Raw genomic sequence first — 21,967 nt, forward strand, 5'->3', positions numbered from 1 at the left:
TCAGTCAATTGAAATAAATTCATTAGGCCCTAATCTATGGATCAGCGCAACATGCATAGAGTCTCCTTCGCATAAAGTTGATCAGGCTGTTTATTGTGGCCTGTGGAATGTTGTTCCACTCCTCTTTATGGCTGTGCGAAGTTGCTGGATATTGGTGGGAAATGGGTGACATGTCTGGTGAGTATTCAGGCCATGGAAGAACTAGGACGTTTTCAGCTTCCAGGAATTGTGTACAGATCCTTGCGACATGGGGCCGTGCATTTTCATGCTGAAACATAAGGTGATGGTGGAGGATGAATGGCACGACAATGGGCCTCAGGATTTTGTCATGGTCTCTCTGTGTACTCAGATTGCCAAAGATAAAATGCAATTTGTTCGTGCTCCGTAGCTCATGCCTGCCCATACCATAAACCCATCGCCACCATGGGGCACTTTGTTCACAACGTTGACATCAGCAAACTGCTCGCCCACACAACGCCATCTGCTCTGTACAGTGGAAATCGAAGTTGTTTACAACGCCGAACTGCAGTCAGGCGAAGACCCTGGTGAGGACGACAAGCACGTAGATGAGCTTCCCTGAGACGGTTTCTGAAAAAATGATTTGGTTGTGCAAACCCACAGTTTCATCAGCTGTCCGGGTGGCTCATCTCAGACTGTCCCGCCAGTGAAGAACACGGATGTGGAGGTCCTGGGCTGGCATGGTTACACATGGTCTGCGGTTGTGATGCCGGTCGGACGTACTGCCAAATTCTCTAAAGCGACATTGGAGGCGGCTTATCGTAGACAAATAAACATTCAGTTATCTGGCAACTACTCTGGAGGATATTCCTGCAGTCAGCATGCCAATTGCCCTCTCCCTCAAAACCTGAGGAATATGTGGCATTGTGTTGTGTGACAAAACTGCACATTTTGGAGTGGCTTTTAATTGTCCCTAGCACAAGGGGAACTTGTGGAAGGATCATGCTGTTTAATCAGCTTCTTGATATATCACACCTGTCAGGTGGATGGATTATCTTGGCAAAGCAGAAATGCTCACTAACAGGGAAGCAAACAAATGTGTTCACAAAATTGGAGCGAAATAAGCTTTTTGTGCATATGGACAATTTCAGGGATCTTATATTTCAGCTCATGAAACATGGGACCAACAATTTACATGTTGCTTTTATATTTTTGTTCACTATAAAACAAGACTTTATCTGAGGAAGTACTGCCTACCTGTTCTCCAAAGACAGTACAGTATGAAGATAGGCAGAAAACAGCTTCTCCAATAGAAATCCCCAATCACACTTGTAGGCGATGTCATGACGTCATTGGCTAGCTACGCTCATGTGCGGAAACTTCGGGTCTAACGGGGTCTAAACTTTGGGTCTAAACTTTGTCTCGTGCCGAACTGCGTGTGGTCAGGCCATCAAGTCAAAGGCACTTCTTCGATATAAAGTTGTTTTTGACTAAAATGAAACATTTATCTCTTTAACAAGGTTGTTTTATAAGACATTGGCTCGAACCAGGAAAATGAACAAGTAAGGAGGAATGTTTAACTTCTCTCATTTACTTCCCAAACCCCAAACCCTGGCCTGGTCTGCTTGGTCTGTTTCACAAGTGTTACCGGCAGTCTCGCGATGTTGCTCCTCTGTGTTTAGAAACTTGGTGTGTCCTCCTTTTGAATTTAATTCATTTTCCCCCTCCTATCATATTATTTACAAAAAGCAAGTATTAGGGAGCTGTGACAGTTAATTTCACACATCTCAGACAAAAAAGTCAGGGGAAGTCTGTACAGGAGCCCACCCATTACCAATTTGCTGCCTGTACTCTCTCATGCAGTTCCCAAACATTTCACGGTAAACAGACTGTGAATGCCATTAAAGGGATATTTCAGGATGTTGGCAATGCCCTTTATCTACTTCCCCAGAGTCAGATGAATTCGTGGATACCATTTTTATGTCTCTCTCAGAGGAAGTTGTTATGTTGCGTTAGCGCAATTGCTAACTATTGTTGACTGTAGACTTCCAGCTGTTCCCACAGACTTCCAGTCATTGAGATAATGCTAGTTAGCATTGATTCGCGAAACTACCTATAACTTCCTTCATAATGGACACAGAGACAAAAAAAATGGTGTCCACGAGTTTAACAGACTCTAGGGAAGTAGATAAATGGCTTCACTGACACAATTCGGAAGTATACCTTGATTATTGGATTCCTCGGCAAACACAAACAGATGCTTTCCACAGTTGTCTTACCTTTTATATCCCAAAAACTAAAACGCTGCATGCATCACTAGAGAATAAAAAGGTACAACAGAGCTTTTGGGGAGGAAAACCATTGGTGCAAAAAAAAGATAAGCCTTCAAGTCAATTGGTTGAATTGCAGCTTCTCTCTCTTTGGGCTCATTTCTTATGCCTTGTGTACTGTGTGAGCCAGGTTTGATCCTCTGGTGCACCTGCATTTTGCTCAGTAGGTCGGTATGAGGGCCTGAAGGCTGATGTTGTGTCTCTGTCCTCCTGGGTGTTCTATCTGATTATAATAATTGTCTGAATTTTCCTTGTTTAAAAAAAAATAAAATTAAAAAAAAAACACACAGACTTCCATGAAAGTCTCTGGGGAGGAGAGACCGGCTACTGTGTCTGATACCCAAGCCATTAACTCATATTAACTGAATCTGAGCTCTCTTAATGTTCTTAATTTGTTATTTATTATTGGAAAGTTAATTATGGGGGGGAGTTAGTTCCTTTGCCATGTAAATATAGAAAAATGTTCTCAGAATAGTTGTATTAGATATGTTTGCTCGATAAGGAGGCCCTTATTCATACCCTATTACTGTTGCACCTGCCGTAAAGATACAGTTACCTGATAAGTATCACCCTAGCACTACACATCTGATTGAAATAATCAAAGAGTGATGATTAGTTATTTGAATCAGCTGTGTAGTGCTAGGGCCAAAACAAGAACGTGCACCAAGTTTGGGAAACTCTATTGGAGGGATTCTTCCATGATAAATTCTATAATTTAGTGTTTTGTTGATAGTGGTGGAAAACGTGGTCTCAGGCAGCACTCCAGAATTTCCCATAAGTGTTAAATTGGGTTGAGATCTGGTGACTGAGATGGCCATGGCATATGGTTTACAACGCTTTCATGCTCATCAAATCATCAAATTGCTGAATTAACTCAGGAACCACACCTGTGTGGAAGCACCTGCTTTCAATATATTTTCTATTCGTCATTTACTAAAGTGTTTCCATTATTTTGGCAGTTACCTGTATGTGTGGGTGACTGTGCAGATGTTCTTCCCCATTCCTGTAGGTACAATGTAGCAGTGCTGCATGCTGATCTTGTCTTCCCCTCCCTGTCGTGTCCTGTAGGTACTACATGTGCGTGACAGTGCTGATCTACTTCCTGCCTCTACTGGTGATGGGCTGTGCCTATCTGGTGGTGGGCCTCACTCTCTGGGCCAGTAACATACCTGGAGACTCCTCTGACCGCTACAAGGAGCAGCTCACTGCGAAACGCAAGGTACAGCACACTATAATAAAAGGTACAGCACACTATAATTAAAGGTACAGCTCACTATAATTAAAGGTACAGCTCACACTAAAATTAAAGGTACAGCTCACACTATAATTAAAGGTACAGCACACTATAATTAAAGGTACAGCTCACTATAATTAAAGGTACAGCTCACACTAAAATTAAAGGTACAGCTCACACTATAATTAAAGCTACAGCTCACACTATAATTAAAGGTACAGCACACTATAATTAAAGGTACAGCACAGTTGTCACGTTCACTGTCCTTAAACTCCCTGTCATAAATCAGCCAAGGCGCAGCGTGCCGGTAATTCCACATACTTTATTGGAGAAAACTGAACAAAACAATAAACAAGTAAACAGAAAGATCTGTGACGCGACGGTGGCGCACACAAAACACTCACAGAAATAATATTTACCCACAAACACAGGTGGGGAAAAGGCTGCCTAAGTATGATTCCCAATCAGAGACAACGATAGACAGCTGCCTCTGATTAGGAACAATACTCGGCTAAACACAAAGAAATAGAAAATATGGAATGCCCACCCCATGTCACACTCTTACCTAACCAAACAGAGAAAAACGGCTCTCAGTTCAGGGCGTGACAGTACCAAAAAGGTGCGGACTCCCGGCCGCAAACCTGAACCTATAGGGGAGGGTCCGGGTGGGCATCTACCCATGGTGGCGCCCGCTGATCCCTCCACTTTTGTATTACCGGACCACGGATCATCGCCGGAGACTCCGGACTGCAGACCGCCGCTGGAGGCTCCGGACTGCGGGACGTCGCTGGAGGCTCCGGACTGGGGGACGCCGCTGGAGGCTCCGGACTGGGGGACGCCGCTGGAGGCTCCGGACTGGGGGACGTCGCTGGAGGCTCCGTGCCGTGGATCATCGCTGGAGGCTCCGTGCCGTGGATCATCACTACAGGTTCCGCGCAATGGGTCATCACTGGAGGCTTCTTGCAATGGATCATCACCGGAGGCTTCTTGCCATGGATCATCACCGGAGGCTTCGTGCCATGGATCATCCCTACAGGCTCCGGGCCATGGATCACCACTGGAGGCTTCGTGCCATGGATCATCACTGGAGGCTTCATGCCATGGATCATCACTGGAGGCTTCGGACCATGGATCATCACTGGAGGCTTCTTACGTGGAGCTGGAACCGGTCTCACCAGACTGGGGAGACGCACTGGAGACCGGGTGCACAGAGCAGGCACAGGGTATAGTGGGCCGTAGAGGCGCAGTGGAGGTCTGGAGCTTAGGGCTGGCACAACCCGTCCTGGCTGGATGCTTTCTTTAGCCCGGCAAGTGCGGGGCGCTGGCACAGGACGAACTGGGTTGTGAAGGCGCACTGGCGACACAGTGTGTAGAACTGGCGCAGGATATACTGGGCCGTGGAGGCGCACTGGAGGTCTGGAGCGTATGGCTGGCACAACCCATCCTGGCTGGATGCTCAGTTTAGCCCGGCAAGTGCGGGGCGCTGGCACAGGACGAACTGGACTGTGAAGGCGTACTGGCGACACAGTGCGTAAAGCTGGCGCAGGATATCCTGGACCGAGGAGGCACACTGGAGACCAGGAGCGCTGAGCTGGCACCACCCTTCCTGGCTGAATGCTAACTCTAGCCCGGCAAATGCGGGGCGCTGGCACAGAGCGCACCGGGCTGTGAATGCGCACTGGCGACAGTTCGTATCACAGCATAACATGGTGCTTGCTCAGTCACTCACTCCCCACGGTAAGCACGGGGAGTTGGCTCAGGTCTCCACCCTGACTTAGCCAAACTCCCCGTGTGCCCCCCCCCAAAAAAACAATTCTTTGGGGACTGCCTCTCGTGTTTCCGTCGTTGTTGATTCTCCCCGGTCCAGCTCGTCTTCCCAGTAAGCGCACGCTGCTTGGCCTTCTTGTGGTGGGTAATTCTGTCACGTTCACTGTCCTCAAACTCCCTGTCATAAATCAGCCAAGGCGCAGCATGCCGGTAATTCCACATACTTTATTGGAGAAAACCGAACAAAACAATAAACAGGTAAACAGAAAGACACGTGACGCGACTGTGGCGCACACAAAATACTCACAGAAATAGTAATTACCCACAAACACAGGTGGGGAAAAGGCTGCCTAAGTATGATTCCCAATCAGAGACAACGATAGACAGCTGGAACCATACTCGGCTAAACACAAAGAAATAGAAAACATAGAATGCCCACCCCATGTCACACCCTGACTTAACCAAACAGAGAAAAACGGCTCTCTCAGGTCAGGGCGTGACAACAGTATAATTAAAGGTACAGCACACTATAATTAAAGGTACAGCACACTATAATAATAGGTACAGCACAATATAATAAAAGGTACAGCACACTATAATAAAAGGTACAGCACACACTATAATTAAAGGTACAGCACAGACTATAATTAAAGGTACAGCACAGTAACCCTGGGTTACACCAGCCCAGCTCACAGCCAAACACAAGGTACCATACACTAACACTAGGTTTAAAGAAATAGCGTTGACCATAGTATTATATCATGGATGCAAGGTACAGGTGTACAGTAGGATCTTTATTGATCACCCTGTTGCAGGACATTTTAAACTTGTAGTGTATTTGAGCTTATTTTTTATTTTTATGTCCATTAATTATAATCCACATAATAATTCACATTTCCTGTTGCTGCAGGATTATTTTCCTGCTGTAGCAAACTGGCTCAAATTAAGATCCTATATCTGTACACTAACAAATCAGGGGTATTGTAGGGTAAATATTTACTGTGGGGCTCTGGGAAAGATTAGACGATATATCAATGAAATGCCTCCTGAAATGACTGAATCGAACTCAGAATTACAGAACTAATTTAATAGGATCTCTGTCATTAGAATTTTAATGAACCCCAATCCTGTGGTTTATCTGTGTCTCTGTCTGTGTTAGGTGGTGAAGATGATGATCGTGGTGGTGTGTACATTTGCTATCTGCTGGCTGCCCTACCACGTGTACTTCCTGCTCCATCTGTACTTCCCCCTCCTGTTTGAGACGCTCTACATCCAACAAGTATACCTGGCTGTCATGTGGCTGGCCATGAGCTCCACCATGTACAACCCAATCATCTACTGCTGTCTCAACGACAGGTAGGTACACCACGGAGGAACACACACAGGTGCGTGCATATGGCACACACACAGGCACCTAGGCACACACACAGGCACACACACAATGGGTAAATCAAAATGGTTTAAAATTCTCTTACCTGTTTTTTATTAGGTAGATTATTTATTCATTGCATTATTTATATGTTGAGGAACATTCATCACATATTATTCATAACCTTTACTTATGTGGTGAAGGCAAAATGAAAGAAAAATGAATTCTTGCATGAACAACAACTACTTGCTCTAATATGACTTGTTACAGTTTTTTAATGCTTTGGTGTAATTTTCACAATTATGTGGTACAAAACTCAAAACAGATCATCAAAACTCTAAACACACAAAATCATAGTCATTTTTTCACCAAACTTAATCAGTTTCATCTAGAAATACATGTTTCACATTGCAATACATTTTCATTTAAAGTAATTGCCTTTCACAATGCAATGCTCACATTACTTTTGATATGATTCTCTTCTCTTTTGAAAACATTTTACTATTACTTAATTTGACTGATGATCACTTAAACGTTTGGTAAACCTATAGATGTAAACTGGTTTGTCTACTGCAGATTTTGAGAGCTAGATTATGAAAATGTATGTCTATAAAGTAGAAACATAAAAGTATGATATGCTCAAATGTAATACTATGATGATGACTATTATGATTTTTATTTTATCAAGCCCACATGAAAAAAGAATATAGTGCGTACTGTGGTAGGAATACTACAGTATTCACTGTAGTGTTTTTGCAGACTTTACTATAGTATTCGCTGAGGCATACAATGATTTCAATCCAGACTTATGTCAGGTTTGGATTCGACATGCTTAAAGGTTTTTCCCTAAGTGCATGAACAATGAAGATATTTACTGCAATTTCGATGAAAACCTATGGCCAAATGCTCAAGACAGGCTTGATGCAAACTAGTGCCATCAAAACATTGTTTCTTTCGTGTCTTTCATTTGATTACATTGTGAAAGACGTCTTCAATGATCACAGCTTTGATCACACATGAGATTGAATCCTACTACAACGGCTCTGACGCTCGTCGGAGGTGGCAGGACTTGAAAACTATTACGGACTACAAAGGGAAACCCAGACGTGAGCTGCCCAGTGACGCAAGCCTACCAGACGAGCTAAATGCCTTTTATGCTCGCTTCGAGGCAAGCAACACTGAAGCATGCACGAAAGCACCAGCTGTTCTGGATGACTGTGTGATAACGCTCTCAGTAGCCGATGTGAGCAAGACCTTTAAACAGGTCAACATTCACAAAGCCGCGGGGCCAGATGGATTACCGGGATGTGTACTCAAAGCATGGACCAAATGACATTTTCAACATCTCCCTGATTGAGTCTGTAATACCTACATGTTTCAAGCAGACCACCATAGTCCCTGTGCCCAAGGAAGCGAAGGTAACCTGCCTGAATGATTACCGCCCGTAGCACTCACATCAGTAGCCATGAAGTGCTTTGAAAGGCTGGTCATGGCTCACATCAACAGCCTCCTCCCAGATACCCTAGACCCACTTTAATTCGCATTCCACCCCAACAGATCCACAGATGACACAATCTCAATCGCATTCCACACTGCCCTTTCCCACCTGGACAAAAGGAACACCTATGTGAGAATGCTATTCATTGACTGCAGCTCAGCGTTAAACACCATAGTGCCCTCAAAGCTCATCACTAAGCTAAGGACCCTGGGACTAAACACCTCCCTCTGCAACTGGATCCTGGACTTCTTGACGGGCCTTCCCCAGGTGGTAAGGGTAGGCAACAACACATCTGCCACGCTGATACTCAACACTGGGGCCCCTCATAGGTGTGTACTTAGTCCGCTCCTGTACTCTCTGTTCACCCACAACTGCGTAGCCAAACATAACTCCAACACCATCATTAAGTTTGCTGACGACATAACAGTAGTAGGCCTGATCACTGACAACGATGAGACAGCCTATAGGGAGGAGGTCAGAGACCTGGCAGTGTGGTGCCAGGACAACAACCTCTTCCTCAATGTGAGCAAGACAAAGGAGCTGATTGTGGACTACAGGAAAAGGCGGGCCAAACAGGCCCCCATTAACATTGACGGGGCTGTAGTGGAGCAGGTTCGAGAGTTTCAAGTTCCTTGGTGTCCACATCACCAACAAACTATCATGGTCCAAACACACCAAGACAGTCGTGAAGAGGGCACGACAAAACCTTTTCCCCCTCAGGAGACTGAAAAGATTTGGCATGTGTCCCCAGATCATCAAAGTTCTACAGCTGCACCAGCGAGATCATCCTGACCGGTTGCATCACCGCCTGGTGTGGCAACTTCTCGGCATCTGACCGTGAGGCACTACAGAGGGTAGTGCGTACGGCCCAGTACATCATTGGCCAAGCTTCCTGCCATCCCGGACCTATATAATAGGCGGTGTCAGAGGAAAGCCCATAAAATTGTAAGAGACTTCAGTCACCCAAGTCATAGATTGTTTTCTCTGCTACCGCACGGCAAGCGGTACCGGAGCACCAAGTCTAGGACCAAAAGCCTCCTTAAAAACAGCTTCTACCCCCAAGCCAAAAGATTGCTGAACAGTTAATCAAATGGCCACCGGACTATTTAAATTGCCCCCCCTCCCCCTCCATTTATTTTGTACACTGCTGCTACTCGCTGTTTATTATCTATGCATAGTCACTTCACCCCTACCTACATGTGCAAATTACCTCAACTAACCTGTACTCCCGCACACTGACTCGGTACCAGTATCCCCTGTATTTAGCCTCGTTATTGTTATTTTATTGGGTTATTTTTTATTATTTTTACTTTATTTTATTTGGTAAATATTTTCTTAACTCTTCTTGAACTGCACTGTTGGCTAAGGGCTTGTAAGTAAGCATTTCACAGAAAGGTCTACACTTGTTGTATTCGGCGCATGTGACAAATTAAGTTTGATTTGATTTGAATTATGGAATGTGATGTTCAGTCAATTTTAATTGGTAGTGCAAGTGTATTGCCAAATGTGAAAACAGTGTAATGTGCTGTAATTTACAGTACTGTAGCATACTACATTCAAATTTGAAACCTGTATCTTACATTTTTTGCTATTGTAAATATGGTTAATTCACTGTGGTGGTAAATTTTATGAAGAACCAACCTCCCATTGGTTTTCCTAACAACCACCTGCCGGCTGTCTAGTGTCTCTGAAAGATGCCTATTTCACACTAGGTTATGGCTGAGTGTCGTTAAAGTACAAAACCAAAATGTGAGAGTTAGACCCTGGCAGTTCTCTAGGAGTGTAACTAAGTCATGAAACATTCTGCAGCACCCCTCTCCTCTCCACATCTGCCTCCGCTCATTTTCCATCAAACTCTTTCCTCTTCTTCTTACTCTATATCCTCAGCTTTTTCACATTCCCCTTTAAAAAAAATCTGGTCTCTCGTCTGTCTGTCTGTCTGTCTGTCTGTCTGTCTGTCTGTCTGTCTGTCTGTCTGTCTGTCTGTCTGTCTGTCTGTCTGTCTGTCTGTCTGTCTGTCTGTGCTTGTGCTGTCTGTCTGTCTGTCTGTCTGTCTTGTGCTGTCTGTCTGTCTGTCTGTCTGTCTGTCTGTCTGTCTGTCTGTCTGTCTGTCTGTCTGTCTGTCTGTCCTGTGCTATCTTTCCTGTGCTATCTGTCTGTCTTGTGCTGTCTGTCTGTCTGTCTTGTGCTATCTGTCTGTCTTGTGCTATCTGTCTGTCTGTCTGTCTATCTTGTGCTGTCTGTCTGTCTCTCTTGTGCTATCTGTCTGTCTGTCTGTCTTGTGCTATCTGTCTGTCTGTCTGTCTGTCTGTCTTGTGCTATCTGTCTGTCTGTCTGTCTGTCTGTCTGTCTGTCTGTCTGTCTGTCTGTCTGTCTGTCTGTCTGTCTGTCTGTCTTGTGCTATCTCCCTGTCTGTCTGTCTGTCTGTCTGTCTGTCTGTCTGTCTGTCTGTCTGTCTGTCTGTCTGTCTGTCTGTCTGTCTGTCTGTCTGTCTGTCTTGTGCTGTCTTGTGCTGTCTGTCTGTCTGTCTGTCTGTCTGTCTGTCTGTCTGTCTTGTGCAATCTGTCTGTCTCTGTCTGTCTGTCTGTCTGTCTGTCTGTCTGTCTGTCTGTCTGTCTGTCTGTCTGTCTGTCTGTCTGTCCTGTGCTATCTTTCCTGTGCTATCTGTCTGTCTTGTGCTGTCTGTCTGTCTGTCTTGTGCTATCTGTCTGTCTTGTGCTATCTGTCTGTCTGTCTGTCTGTCTGTCTGTCTGTCTGTCTGTCTTGTGCTATCTGTCTGTCTGTCCTGTGCTATCTTTCCTGTGCTGTCTGTCTGTCTGTCTGTCTGTCTTGTGCTGTCTGTCTGTCCTGTGCTATCTTTCCTGTGCTATCTGTCTGTCTTGTGCTGTCTGTCTGTCTGTCTTGTGCTATCTGTCTGTCTGTCTGTCTGTCTGTCTTGTGCTATCTGTCTGTCTTGTGCTATCTGTCTGTCTTGTGCTATCTGTCTGTCTGTCTGTCTGTCTGTCTGTCTGTCTGTCTGTCTGTCTGTCTGTCTGTCTGTCTGTCTGTCTGTCTGTCTGTCTGTCTTGTGCTATCTCCCTGTCTGTCTGTCTGTCTGTCTGTCTGTCTGTCTGTCTGTCTGTCTGTCTGTCTGTCTGTCTGTCTGTCTTGTGCTGTCTGTCTGTCTGTCTTGTGCTGTCTGTCTGTCTGTCTGTCTTGTGCAATCTGTCTGTCTCTGTCTGTCTGTCTGTCTGTCTGTCTGTCTGTCCTGTGCTATCTTTCCTGTGCTATCTGTCTGTCTTGTGCTGTCTATCTGTTTGTCTGTCTGTCTTGTGCTATCTGTCTGTCTTGTGCTGTCTGTCTGTTTGTCTGTCTGTCTTGTGCTATCTGTCTGTCTGTCTGTCTGTCTGTCTGTCTGTCTGTCTGTCTGTCTGTCTGTCTGTCTGTCTGTCTGTCCATCTTGTGCTATCTGTCTGTCTGTCTTGTGCTGTCTGTCTGTCTGTCTTGTGCTATCTGTCTGTCTGTCTTGTGCTATCTGCCTGCCTGCCTGCCTGCCTGTCTGTCTGTCTGTCTGTCTGTCTGTCTGTCTGTCTGTCTGTCTGTCTGTCTGTCTGTCTGTCTGTGTTGTACTATCTGTCTGTCTGTCTGTCTGTCTGTCTGTCTGTCTGTCTGTCTTGTGCAATCTGTCTGTCTCTGTCTGTCTGTCTGTCTGTCTGTCTGTCTGTCCTGTGCTATCTTTCCTGTGCTATCTGTCTGTCTTGTGCTGTCTATCTGTCTGTCTGTCCTGTGCTATCTTTCCTGTGCTATCTGTCTGTCTTGTGCTGTCTGTCTGTCTGTCTGTCTTGTGCTGTCTGTCTGTCTGTCTTGTGCTATCTGTCTGTCTGTCTGTCTGTCTGTCTGTCTGTCTGTCTGTCTTGTGCTGTCTGTCTGTCTGTCTGTCTTGTGCTCTCTGTCTGTCTGTCTGTCTGTCTGTCTGTCTGTCTGTCTGTCTGTCTGTCTGTCTGTCTGTCTGTCTGTCTGTCTCTCTCTCTGTCTGTCTTGTGCTATCTGTCTGTCTCTCTGTCTGTCTTGTGCTATCTGTCTTGTGCTGTCTGTCTGTCTGTCTGTCTGTCTGTCTGTCTTGTGCAATCTGTCTGTCTCTGTCTGTCTGTCTGTCTGTCTGTCCTGTGCTATCTTTCCTGTGCTATCTGTCTGTCTTGTGCTGTCTATCTGTCTGTCTGTCCTGTGCTATCTTTCCTGTGCTATCTGTCTGTCTTGTGCTGTCTATCTGTCTGTCTGTCCTGTGCTATCTTTCCTGTGCTATCTGTCTGTCTTGTGCTGTCTGTCTGTCTGTCTGTCTTGTGCTGTCTGTCTGTCTTGTGCTGTCTGTCTGTCTGTCTGTCTGTCTGTCTGTCTGTCTGTCTGTCTGTCTTGTGCTGTCTGTCTGTCTGTCTGTCCTGTGCTATCTTTCCTGTGCTATCTGTCTGTCTTGTGCTGTCTGTCTGTCTGTCTTGTGCTACCTCTGTCTGTCTGTCTGTCTGTCTGTCTGTCTGTCTGTCTGTCTGTCTTGTGCTATCTGTCTGTCTTGTGCTACCGCGCGTCTGTCTGTCTGTCTGTCTGTCTGTCTGTCTGTCTGTCTTGTGCTGTCTTGTGCTGTCTGTCTGTCTGTCTGTCTTGTGCAATCTGTCTGTCTCTGTCTGTCTGTCTGTCTGTCTGTCTGTCCTGTGCTATCTTTCCTGTGCTATCTGTCTGTCGTGTGCTGTCTATCTGTTTGTCTGTCTGTCTTGTGCGATCTGTCTGTCTTGTGCTGTCTGTCTGTTTGTCTGTCTGTCTTGTGCTATCTGTCTGTCTTGTGCTGTCTGTCTGTCTGTCTTTCTTGTGCTATCTGCCTGTCTGTCTGTCTGTGCATCTGTCTGTGTGTCTGTCTGTGTGGCTGTCTGTCTGTCTGTCTGTCTTGTGCTATCTTTCCTTTGCTATCTGTCTGTCTTGTGCTGTCTGTCTGTTTGTCTGTCTGTCTTGTGCTATCTGTCTGTCTTGTGCTGTCTGTCTGTTTGTCTGTCTGTCTTGTGCTATCTGTCTGTCTGTCTGTCTGTCTGTCTGTCCATCTTGTGCTATCTGTCTGTCTGTCTTGTGCTATCTGTCTGTCTGTCTTGTGCTATCTGCCTGCCTGCCTCCTGCCTCCTGTCTGTCTGTCTGTCTGTCTGTCTGTCTGTCTGTCTGTCTGTCTGTCTGTCTGTCTTGTGCAATCTGTCTGTCTCTGTCTGTCTGTCTGTCTGTCTGTCTGTCTGTCTGTCTGTCTGTCTGTCCTGTGCTATCTTTCCTGTGCTATCTGTCTGTCTTGTGCTGTCTATCTGTCTGTCTGTCCTGTGCTATCTTTCCTGTGCTATCTGTCTGTCTTGTGCTGTCTGTCTGTCTGTCTGTCTGTCTGTCTTGTGCTGTCTGTCTGTCTGTCTTGTGCTACCGTCTGTCTGTCTGTCTGTCTGTCTGTCTGTCTGTCTGTCTGTCTGTCTGTCTTGTGCTCTATGTCTGTCTGTCTGTCTGTCTGTCTCTCTCTCTGTCTGTCTTGTGCTATCTGTCTGTCTCTCTGTCTGTCTTGTGCTATCTGTCTTGTGCTGTCTGTCTGTCTGTCTGTCCTGTCTGTCTGTCTGTCTGCTCTGTCTTGTGCAATCTGTCTGTCTCTGTCTGTCTGTCTGTCCTGTGCTATCTTTCCTGTGTTATCTGTCTGTCTTGTGCTGTCTATCTGTCTGTCTGTCCTGTGCTATCTTTCCTGTGCTATCTGTCTGTCTTGTGCTGTCTATCTGTCTGTCTGTCCTGTGCTATCTTTCCTGTGCTATCTGTCTGTCTTGTGCTGTCTGTCTGTCTGTCTGTCTGTCTGTCTGTCTGTCTGTCTGTCTGTCTTGTGCTGTCTGTCTGTCTGTCTGTCTGTCTTGTGCTCTCTGTCTGTCTGTCTGTCTGTCTGTCTCTCTCTCTGTCTGTCTTGTGCTATCTGTCTGTCTCTCTGTCTGTCTTGTGCTATCTGTCTTGTGCTGTCTGTCTGTCTGTCTGTCTGTCTGTCTGTCTGTCTGTCTGTCTGTCTGTCTGTCTGTCTGTCTGTCTGTCTTGTGCAATCTGTCTGTCTCTGTCTGTCTGTCTGTCTGTCTGTCCTGTGCTATCTTTCCTGTGCTATCTGTCTGTCTTGTGCTGTCTATCTGTCTGTCTGTCCTGTGCTATCTTTCCTGTGCTATCTGTCTGTCTTGTGCTGTCTGTCTGTCTGTCTGTCTTGTGCTGTCTGTCTGTCTGTCTGTCTTGTGCTATCTGTCTGTCTGTCTGTCTTGTGCTGTCTGTCTGTCTTGTGCTCTCTGTCTGTCTGTCTGTCTGTCTGTCTGTCTTGTGCTGTCTGTCTGTCTGTCTGTCTGTCTGTCTGTCTCTCTCTGTCTGTCTTGTGCTATCTGTCTGTCTCTCTGTCTGTCTTGTGCTGTCTGTCTGTCTGTCTGTCTGTCTGTCTGTCTGTCTGTCTTGTGCTATCTGTCTTGTGCTATCTGTCTGTCTTGTGCTGTCTATCTGTCTGTCTGTCTGTCTGTCTGTCTTGTGCTATCTGTCTGTCTGTCTGTCTGTCTGTCTGTCTGTCTGTCTGTCTGTCTGTCTGTCTGTCTGTCTTGTGCTATCTGTCTGTCTCTCTTTCTGTCTTGTGCTATCTGTCTTGTGCTGTCTGTCTGTCTGTCTGTCTGTCTGTCTGTCTGTCTGTCTGTCTGTCTGTCTGTCTGTCTGTCTTGTGCTATCTGTCTTGTGCTATCTGTCTGTCTTGTGCTGTCTATCTGTCTGTCTGTCTGTCTGTCTTGTGCTATCTGTCTGTCTGTCTGTCTGTCTGTCTGTCTGTCTGTCTGTCTGTCTGTCTGTCTGTCTGTCTGTCTGTCTTGTGCTATATGTCTTGTGCTATCTGCCTGTCTGTCTGTCTGTCTGTCTGTCTTGTGCTATCTGTCTGTCTGTCTGTCTGTCTGTCTGTCTGTCTGTCTGTCTGTCTTGTGCTGTCTGTCTGTCTGTCTGTCTGTCTGTCTGTCTGTCTGTCTGTCTGTCTGTCTGTCTTGTGCTGTCTGTCTGTCTTGTGCTGTCTGTCTGTCTGTCTGTCTTGTGCTGTCTGTCTGTCTGTCTGTCTGTCTGTCTGTCTGTCTGTCTTGTGCTCTCTGTCTGTCTGTCTTGTGCTATCTGTCTGTCTTGTGCTATCTGTCTGTCTTGTGCTGTCTGTCTGTCTTGTGCTATCTGTCTGTCTTGTGCTGTCTGTCTGTCTTGTGCTATCTGTCTGTCTGTCTGTCTGTCTGTCTGTCTGTCTGTCTGTCTGTCTGTCTGCTGCTGTCTGTCTGTCTGTCTGTCTGTGCTGTCTGCTGTCTGTCTGTGCTGTCTGTCTGTCTGTCTGTCTGTCTGTCTGTCTGTCTGTCTGTCTGTCTGTCTGTCTGTCTGTCTGTCTGTCTGTCCTGTGCTATCTTTCTTGTGCTGTCTGTCTGTCTGTCTGTCTGTCTGTCTGTCTGTCTGTCTGTCTGTCTGTCTGTGCTATCTGTCTGTCTGTCTGGTGCTATCTGTCTGTCTGTCTTGTGCTATCTGTCTGTCTGTCTGTGTGTCTGTCTGTCTGTCTGTCTGTCTGTCTGTCTGTCTGTCTGTCTGTCTGTCTGTCTGTCTGTCTGTCTGTCTTGTGCTGTCTGTCCTGTGCTATCTGTCTGTCTGTCCTGTGCTATCTGTCTCTCTGTCCTTCCCTAGGTTCCGAGCTGGCTTCAAGCAGGCGTTCCGATGCTGTCCCTGTGTCCCCGCTGGCTCTTACGAGGGTCTGGAGCTCAAGTCCACACGTTACCTACAGACCCAGACCAGCATGTATAAGACCAGTCGCATGGAGACCGCTGTGTCCGCCGTGCCGCATGTGGCCGACGACTTGGAGCCTCCCAGGTTCGGGGCCCTATCTGGGACCGGGTGTGAGGCCGGGGCACGGGGGGTTGGCGGAGGGGGAGTGGGTTTGTGTGTGGCAGCACCCAGGCGCTCCTCTCTGGACCTGACTTCCAATGGCTCTTCGTCCCGCAGCATCTCCAAGACCGTTTCGGAGACCTCCAGCTTCTACAACAACCTGCCTGAGTAGGGAGGGGAGAGTAGAGTCAAGCACCGCTGAACACTCTCTCACAATATCTGCCAATGGGGACCGTGTGCATGTGTGTTTGTGTGTGCCCGTGAACGTGTTTGTGTGTGAATGTACATTTGTGTTGGTGTGTGGGTTCCGTCCATGTATGTGTATAATGTCCTTTCATTGAATGTTGGGCATCAAGTCTACCGCCTGTGACTAAGGCTTGGTTTGGTTCCCCTTCAGAGGGCATTGTGCTTTCCGTGGTGCCCTGATTCAAACTAAACAGGAGTCAGTAGACACTAAGGCCGTAAGGCATACCTAGCCCACACTACCTGGTACCTGCTGTAGACGAGTTAGCTGAGAACGTCACGAAAACGATGCGCACGCTTCAATGGGGCAGAAAGCCGTGTGTTGTGATTCTGGATGGCCAGATGGCTAGCAACAATGACAAGTGTGAAATCGTGAGTGGCTCGTTTCAGCTAGTTTTACCTTGTTTTTTGAGGTATTTGACTGCTGTCACGTCTATGCTAAAATTCGCTAGCACGCTAACCAAGAAATGTAAGGATGTATTTCAGAGACAACAAGTACTCATTGTGCAACTTTATTTATGTTTTCAATAAACATTGGAGACAAAATGTGTTTTACATGTTGTCAAAAATGTAAACCAACCCTGTCTGTTTTGCCCCATAGTTGCACACGTGTCGGTTTTTGTTGCTAACAAGACTTGATCAATACAGAAAACAAGCTTAATACAGGACCCAGCCCTAACTGAACCCTATAACCTTTACACTATCTACAAACCTTCAATGATCAGAATCTACCCACTACTTATCTAGCATATTCACAGTTGCTTCTAATGTTCATATTACCACCAGTACCTGTGAATAGTGCATTAGTGTGTGATTGCTGGGAGCACAGTCAGTTCTCATGAACATGTCTATGATAAGCTTGGTATTCCGGTTGCATAGCCTAAGACCCTGAAACGAAGCCCGGGGTTAACAAGCCCGCACTCCATGGGAAACTAGACTACTGGGAAACTAAATTAGACAACTGGGGCTGAGGTGTGTTTAGCTGGTGGCCTTTCAGCATGACTTCAGTGGAATAATGTGGGATAGACCTGAACAGAGCGCTAGTCAGCTGTGTACCTCACAGGACATAAGACAGTGGAGAAATGTAGTCTGATTACATAAACAAAGACAAACTGCACTGTGAGGCTTTTGTTAGTTCTTGTAACCAGCGATGGGAAGATGGGTCTGGATACTTAGCATAATGCTGCTGAGGGATGAAGGGAGGCAGCTTTGAGGCAATTCTCTCTGTATAAAACCTCTGGGTCTCAGATGGAACCCTATTGCCTAGATAGTGCATTGCTTTTGACTAGAGGGTGCCCTTTGCCATGCAACCTCTGTGTGACTGTGAGTTCAGCGGGAGGGAGCCGTTATAGCTGTGACACAGCAGCTCCTACCCCACCATCTGAAACCTAACGAGTACACTTATGTATGTACGTATGCTGTTCAGCACACACATAATCACACATTCTCACACAGACCCACAGACACCCACAGCTGTTCACACACATGTATTTAAATTTCCCAATTTTACGTTTGTATAAACATTTTAAATTTTAAATCAATATTTTTGCATTTGTAATGCCTTATTGAATAATTGAATTCATCAATTCAAATTGTATTTCATGATTTGAAACTGAATTTAATGAATATTGCATTAAGTTTAAAACTCTACTTCAATTTAATTCCATATTCTATATTTATATTCAGGGTCAATATGGTAGATACAGTACTGCATTCATCCTTTACATTAACTTCCTGAACATATGCCTATGGGCTTTAGATAAGTGGGCTAACACAGTCTTCTGTCATGCATGTTCCGGAGAGTCTTAGCTTTCAGGAATGGGCTAAGCTTTTTGCCCAAACGATTAAAACCCTAGAGCCCAATTTCTAGGAAGACAATAAATTCAACATACCACAATGGCTTCAGAAACCAACAGAATCTGCTCCTTTGGTACCGCTAGCTTCTGTTCACCACAGAGAGAGTTTGATTTGATCGGTCTACCTTTCCTACCTTTCCTGGCTGGCAAAGTACCAGGATGTTGTTTTGAATCTGAATCTGGAGTACTGAATTCAAAAACGTAAATCATTAGGGGTGTAGAATATCTACTTATCCCATTGTAATTTGATACCTATTCTTTCTGCCTTGCCACTCCTATGTTACTGTGTCTGGTATACTTCTAAGATTCATTCAGATGTAATTTTAATGGTTGTGTGTGTGTGTGTGTGTGTGTGTGTGTGTGTGTGTGTGTGTGTGTGTGTGTGTGTGTGTGTGTGTGTGTGTGTGTGTGTGTGTGTGTGTGTGTGTGTGTGTGTGTGAGACACACGTCTCAGTGGGCACAGTCTGTAAGGAGGACAGGATTCACCCAGACATTGCATTTCTCCTCAAGACAGCCACTAAATGAAACACGCCTTGCAGCTGATTAATTTAACATGGGGAACCAGGTAGCCTGTTTTTCTCTCCAAACAAACCCTCTCAGGCAGACACTAGTTTAGCCAAAAAGGCATCCCTCCTAATCCAAAAGGTCGGTAGCTCCCATACAGTTGAACTGAATACTGAAACCAAAAATAGACCAAACACTCAATGTCTAAATTCAATAGAATATTTTTACATTTCAGATGGCAGGTTCAAGAGAAGATTATGCCAAAGAGAGGCAGCTGAATGTGAACTCAACCTCATTCAAAACAAGTTTGTTAATTGACAATGTTGCAGGATGTATGGTAGCTTATTTCAGAAAGCAGTGTTGGTTTTGATCACTGTAGTGATGGAGACAATAGGCTGGCCTTGTTCCTGTGGGTTGGGAGAGAGCTGGCGCCATGCTGTCTACTCAACTGGTTGAATGTTCTCATCAACGCCATCTCTCTCCAATCACACTAATTACCCACAAGGGGAGAGAGAGACGGAATGGGATGATACAGAACAGCTGTACACACACATACAGAAAGAAGCGCACACACAAAGACACAAACGCACATAGGCACATACAGACACATCCATGCACACGAATGCACACAGACACACACACACACACACACACACAGGGTAAAAAGAGCAGATCTCTCCTTTCCTTAATGATGTGATGTGTTTTTCACTTACCTGTATGTATGAGCCTACCATCTACATGATGGATTCTGGCTGGTGCAACGCACCGTGAGATGTGCTTATCTCTGCTACAGTGATCTGAGTGGCTACTGCTTTGATGCGTTTAGATGGAGAGAATCTGCCAGGACTGAATGGGATGGGTGAGGGCCGAGCAGCATCAGTTCCAGTTTTTCGTCACTGGTCATTTGGACATATCAGGATTGGGCAAAGGCGGTACTTAAACTGCTTCGCCTCGAGTGCTTTGGGGTGGGGGGGGGGCTTTGACAGAGAGCTTGCTTTTGCGAGGGTGGAGACGGTTTGTTTTTGCCGGAACTCTCCATTTCGAACACGTACGAACACAGAAGTTTTTAAAGCAGCTGTCCAAATCACGTGAGATTTTACTTCTGGGTTAGCAAAGATTACAGCAGTATTGCTGGACAGCAGCTCACACACTGCTTATAGTTTACCACAGCCACAGTTGCGCCCCCAAATGGCACCCTATTCCCTATATAGTGCATTTCTTTTGACCAGGGCTCATAGGGAATAGGGTGCTACACACAATGCTCTCTGATACAGTGCTGAAAGATCAGTTAATCTCGTGTGGACCTCCTTGTACATAGTACAGTTATGTTTGGTTGGTTCTCTGTATAACTTTGAAATGTCATTGTTAAGCATACCAGTTGAACTCATACTGCAGGGGTCGGCAACAGGTGGCCCACGGGCCAAAACCGGCCCGCAAGTGATTTCCCCCCACAATTAAGGTATGAAATGATTGCTATTTTCAAATACAACCTCTTTTTGGACTTAGTTGTGGTCAATTTGCAGCATACAGATTATTATAATTAGGTTCCGGCCCTCCAACCATACGCTCCGACAAAAATCGTCCCATGGCTGAATCTAGTTGCCTACCCCTGCCATGCTGTAATGTTTCAAACACTTGCTCATTTACTGCTACTGCACATGGCTTGGCTTGTGTGGTCTGTGTTGGTCTCTGTTGTACATTTTGTTTTGAATATAACTGTCACGCTAAACAGCACATGAAAGCAATTGAACATATCTAACTATTGCAGCTGATGTGGTTTACAAGCTGCTGGAGGGAGAAAAGCTGCAACCTGGTCTCAGAGCATTTCGTATTATTCTATACGAGACACTCAATTTAGTATAATATGTTACGTATGTATGTTCATATGTATGTATTAATTTGTGGACTTCCATTATACATTTCGTGTGATATGTTATGAATTACAATTGTTATATGTTACGCATTGCAATTCATACAATATATTAAGAATTTGCAATATGTATGATATTTTACGATTTCCAATTTGTTGTGGCTATCATTAGCTAGGTGGCTAGGTGGATAATTTAAACATTAGCTAGGTGGCTAATGTTTGCTAGGCTATGGGTGAGTGGTTAGGGTTAAGGTTAGGAGTTAGGTTATAGGGTTACGGTTTAGGAGTTAGGTTAAGGTAAGGGTTAGGAGAAGGGTTAGATAACATGCTAAGTAGTTGAATGTAGGATGTAGTTGCAAAGTTACTAATTAGCTAAAATGCTTACGTTGTCCATGGTCAGATTCGAATACGCAACTTTTGGTTTGCTAGACATTTGCGTTATTTTTTGCCTTATTAAGTAACCTTCTGTCTTATGTAACCATACCAGTGGAGTCTTGTGGGAGGAGCTATAGGAGGACAGGCTGATTGTAATGAATGGAATTAATGGAACGGTATCAAACATATGGAAACAACATGTTAGACTCCGTTTCATTTATACCATTCCAGCCATTACAATGAGCTCATCCTCCTATAGCTCATCCCACTAGCCTCCACTGAACCATACCAAACGTAACATATCACACTAATTTCAGTGTCCCGGATTCATGTTACATCTAGTCTGTTAGACCAGGATGGGAGAAATGTTACATCTAGTCTATTAGACCAGGATGGGAGAAATGGTAAGATGAACCATTGAACAAAACAACTTTGTTGTTTTGTATTGCACTGATCTATCAAATGGACCTCACTTGTCCTGCTGCTGACTTGTCTGAGGCACTGTTAAACATTTCTGAACACTCTGTCAGACAATTACCCTGAATGACTGAACTATTAGCCCAGTCTGCAGCATCCCTGGAGGAAGATCTCTGTTTACAACAGAACAACATGTATTACTGTCCAGTTTCCATATTATATCATCTACCTGACTGAGTCCCCTGCATTGGCCATTATCAGCAACTATCCCAAACCACCTCTTGTTGCACCACTTACTCTCTTGGGTTATGCTTTCATAAGTGTTATGTGTTATTTCATACGTGTTATTTCAGACATGTGTATTTCATATGTATATGTTATTCTTGTTGAGAGATTTATATCGACATTGTGAAGGCACTTCTTACAGTCGTGTCAAGATATTTATTTTAGCAGGATTCATCAGTAAAAAAAAAAAAAGATCAAAGGTATTTACAGTGTTGGTATTGCTTTACACTAACCCACTATCTCTGATGTACATAATCAGATGTTTTCTGGGGTTTCTTTTGCCTTTTAACGCGTAGCTATGTTGTTTCCATGCAAATCTCAATATTGTGTTAATGTTATGAATACGTTTGCTCATATTATAGCTACTTTTTTAATCC

General features: G+C 45.2%; 1 protein-coding gene across 1 annotated transcript in view; it reads left to right on the forward strand.

Moving 5' to 3' along the window:
• tacr1a (tachykinin receptor 1a) overlaps positions 1 to 19,596 on the forward strand; it is a 36,377-nt gene extending 16,781 nt beyond the window's left edge. The window contains exons 3-5 of the mRNA XM_014170969.3: positions 3,357 to 3,507; positions 6,449 to 6,645; positions 15,843 to 19,596. Of these exons, the coding sequence (XP_014026444.1) occupies positions 3,357 to 3,507; positions 6,449 to 6,645; positions 15,843 to 16,212 (718 nt within the window). The 3' untranslated portion in view covers positions 16,213 to 19,596. The remainder of the gene's footprint in view (positions 1 to 3,356; positions 3,508 to 6,448; positions 6,646 to 15,842) is intronic.
• The last annotated feature ends 2,371 nt before the right edge of the window (positions 19,597 to 21,967 follow it).

The sequence above is a fragment of the Salmo salar genome, chromosome 24, assembly GCF_965601325.2.
Source record: "Salmo salar chromosome 24, fSalSal1, whole genome shotgun sequence".
Taxonomy (NCBI): domain Eukaryota; kingdom Metazoa; phylum Chordata; class Actinopteri; order Salmoniformes; family Salmonidae; genus Salmo; species Salmo salar.